Source organism: Poecilia reticulata, linkage group LG13 (assembly GCF_000633615.1).
Source record: "Poecilia reticulata strain Guanapo linkage group LG13, Guppy_female_1.0+MT, whole genome shotgun sequence".
NCBI classification, from domain to species: Eukaryota; Metazoa; Chordata; class Actinopteri; order Cyprinodontiformes; family Poeciliidae; genus Poecilia; species Poecilia reticulata.
Window position 1 is genome coordinate 24,832,420 of NC_024343.1, and position 2,574 is coordinate 24,834,993.

Consider the following 2,574-nt stretch of genomic DNA (forward strand, 5'->3'; position numbering starts at 1 on the left):
TTACGTTTCAAGACGGGAAAGACAGTTGTCCAGCAGGCAGTCAATGACATCCTCCACAATGAGTGTAGTCAACAAAACATCCGTTTTAAAGAGGCAGGTTCTTCATATTGTGCTGTATCCAAAAGCATTAATGGAAAGTTGAGTGGAAGAAAAAGTGTGTAGTGGCTCAAAGGGCGAGCACAATCCCCTGGTGTGGAATGCAGCTAGAGTAAGAGCATCAAGAGATAACCAGGACACATTCAGGATTGTTATCGTCTTTGTTCTATGCCACTTCTGAAAAAAAAAAAAAAAAAACATCAACTTGGCAATCGCTTTGAGACCCCAAATCATATGAATCATATGTATAAATGCATAAATCAAAAGTAATATCATAAAATGTTTGGCCACAAAGGTAAATAAACATTTGTATTGACTTTTTTGTTACATTTAAATGTGATAATGGTGCCACCAAGGGAAACCCTGGAGGGTGCAATGGCCACTGCCCATCTGCTCGTGGTAAAGGCTGTTTTTTATTTCCCCCAAGTTTCCCATTTCAACGATCAATAGAAATATTTGTTCAACTTATGCAGCTGTCTTTTTTTTCCACCATCAGGGTACCCTAACAAGGGTTCCGGCGTTCCACCCGACACTCTGCTGCAACCTAATCCGTTGCAGCAGAGTTTTGTATGAGCTGAACTAATATCCGGCTAAGCGCTAAAGTCTTTTGGTTTGATCTCATATCTTCAAGAGTTGACTGGCTCGCTTGACCATGTCAGACTTTCCAAGTTCTGGTTTAGTGTTGACTGTTATTGGTGTGTATGTGACTCAGCACAGCTGGAATGTGTGTGTGTGTGTGTGTGTGTGTGTGTGTGTGTGTGTGTGTGTGTGTGTGTGTGTGTGTGTGCCATTGCTGAAAAAGCATGCGTCCAAAATCCACATGTAAAGCCGCTGCGTCGAGTTAGGATGCAGCAAAATGAATGCAAAAAACAAAACGAAAAGATAAAACAGGCTTCCTCCATCGTGCTTTTTTATTTTTCTTTCTTTTTTTTTTAATTCTAGGAGAGCAAGTTAAAGCACTTCTTACCAACAGGCGCTTTGGAGCTGATGCAGCCCATTCTCGCTGCTGCATGTAGACCCCCCTTTAGAAGCGTAATCTATTACATTTCTTCTCTCAATCATCCATGTGTAAAGAGACGCAGAGCGTACCTCACAGATGGAAAGCCTCCGTCCCTGTCCTCCGCAGCTGTGCTCACACCGCCGGACTGAAGCCTGTCGGACTGCAGGGGGGTCTGGCCATCRCTTCTGCTCAGCTTGTTTCTTCTAAATCCATGCACATAAAGTTTTCTGCGGCTCTTCTAAAACCTCTTGTCTCCCTTTGGATCTCAGCATCCGCAAGGTTCAGCACCACAGCGGAGGGACAGCGCTCTTCTCTGCAGGCAGCAGTTAAGGTTTCGGCCCCGACCTGAGAGCTGCAGTGCTGTGTTTCTGTGCGTGTGCGCTCGGTGTTACTGGGGTTTTCTCCCCACTCTCCCTTACTCTCTGTCGAGCTCGGGCCACATTTTGGGCATTTATCCACTGTCTCTGCTCAGGGAGTTAAGAGTCGACACGCTGATAGAAAAACAATCCATGCTTATCCCGCTCTTATACAGCTTGCGCAGACTTTCCGCCCTCTGAATGTGTTTTTTTCTTGCTGTGTAGGAGCGGAATGAGACGGGATTGGCTGGAGTCACATGAGGGCGGAGCTGTGGGTGCACGCAGAGGAGGAGCTGGTTCTTCATTTAGGATTGCATTTCCTGACCGTGTTTATACCAGCTGACATCATGACAAAGGAGGGCTGTGTTTCAGCAACTCTGATGTAGACAAGAGGAAACCAGATGTCATCAAATCGAGACACTGATCATTTCTACATTGAGATCAAAGGACTAAAAGAGATTGACTTTTCTTGTCAATCTCTCATATTCCTTTACAAGCTCACGTTTTTTTGAGCCCCTGGTGGGCAGGGAGGCAATATGATGAACCACAAGCAAGCAAAGCGAGCATGAACCACATGCGAGCAATGTAGAACACCACAACCCCATTTCATGGCCGATATGCTCTCATTGTGTATTAACTAGGCTCATTGAAACATAAAACTCATCTCTACGAGGCAGAAGTGTGTGATGCTGCATGTTTTGGTATCGATCTGATACCAAGTAAATACAGGACCAGAATCTGATACTAATACCGATACCGATACCAATACTTTTTATTATTTAAAATTGATGCATCTTTAAACTTTTAAGATTTAGGTTTTTTGGTGGTTTTTCCTTTGAGTCATTCTATTGAAGCCTAAAACAGAAGTTTAGGTGCCTAAGATATACTTTAAAATTAATATGAAGAACAGAGCCCTGTGACAGACTGGCAACCTGTCCAGGGTGACCCCGCCTCTCGCCCGAAAAGTTAGCTGGAGATAGGCACCAGCAGCCCTCCCGACCTCACTGAGGTACAACAGTGAACAGAAGATGGATGGATGGATGGATGGATGGATGGATGGATGGATGGATGGATGGATGGATGGATGGATGGATGGATGGATGGATGGATGGATGGATGGAT

General features: G+C 44.7%; 1 protein-coding gene across 3 annotated transcripts in view; it reads right to left on the reverse strand.

Annotated features, from left to right (window-relative positions):
- The window catches only part of fam131ab (family with sequence similarity 131 member Ab), a 24,883-nt gene extending 23,209 nt beyond the window's left edge, over positions 1-1,674 (reverse strand). Inside the window, exons 1-2 of one of the 3 annotated variants that reach the window (XM_017308227.1) lie at positions 1,186-1,674; positions 1,064-1,118 (exon numbers count right to left, since the gene is read on the reverse strand). In XM_017308227.1, coding sequence (XP_017163716.1) covers positions 1,064-1,094 — 31 coding nt within the window. In that variant the 5' untranslated portion in view covers positions 1,095-1,118; positions 1,186-1,674. The remainder of the gene's footprint in view (positions 1-1,063; positions 1,119-1,185) is intronic. The other 2 variants (XM_008426188.2, XM_008426190.2) reach the window with 2 other exon arrangements.
- Between the last annotated feature and the right edge of the window lie 900 nt (positions 1,675-2,574).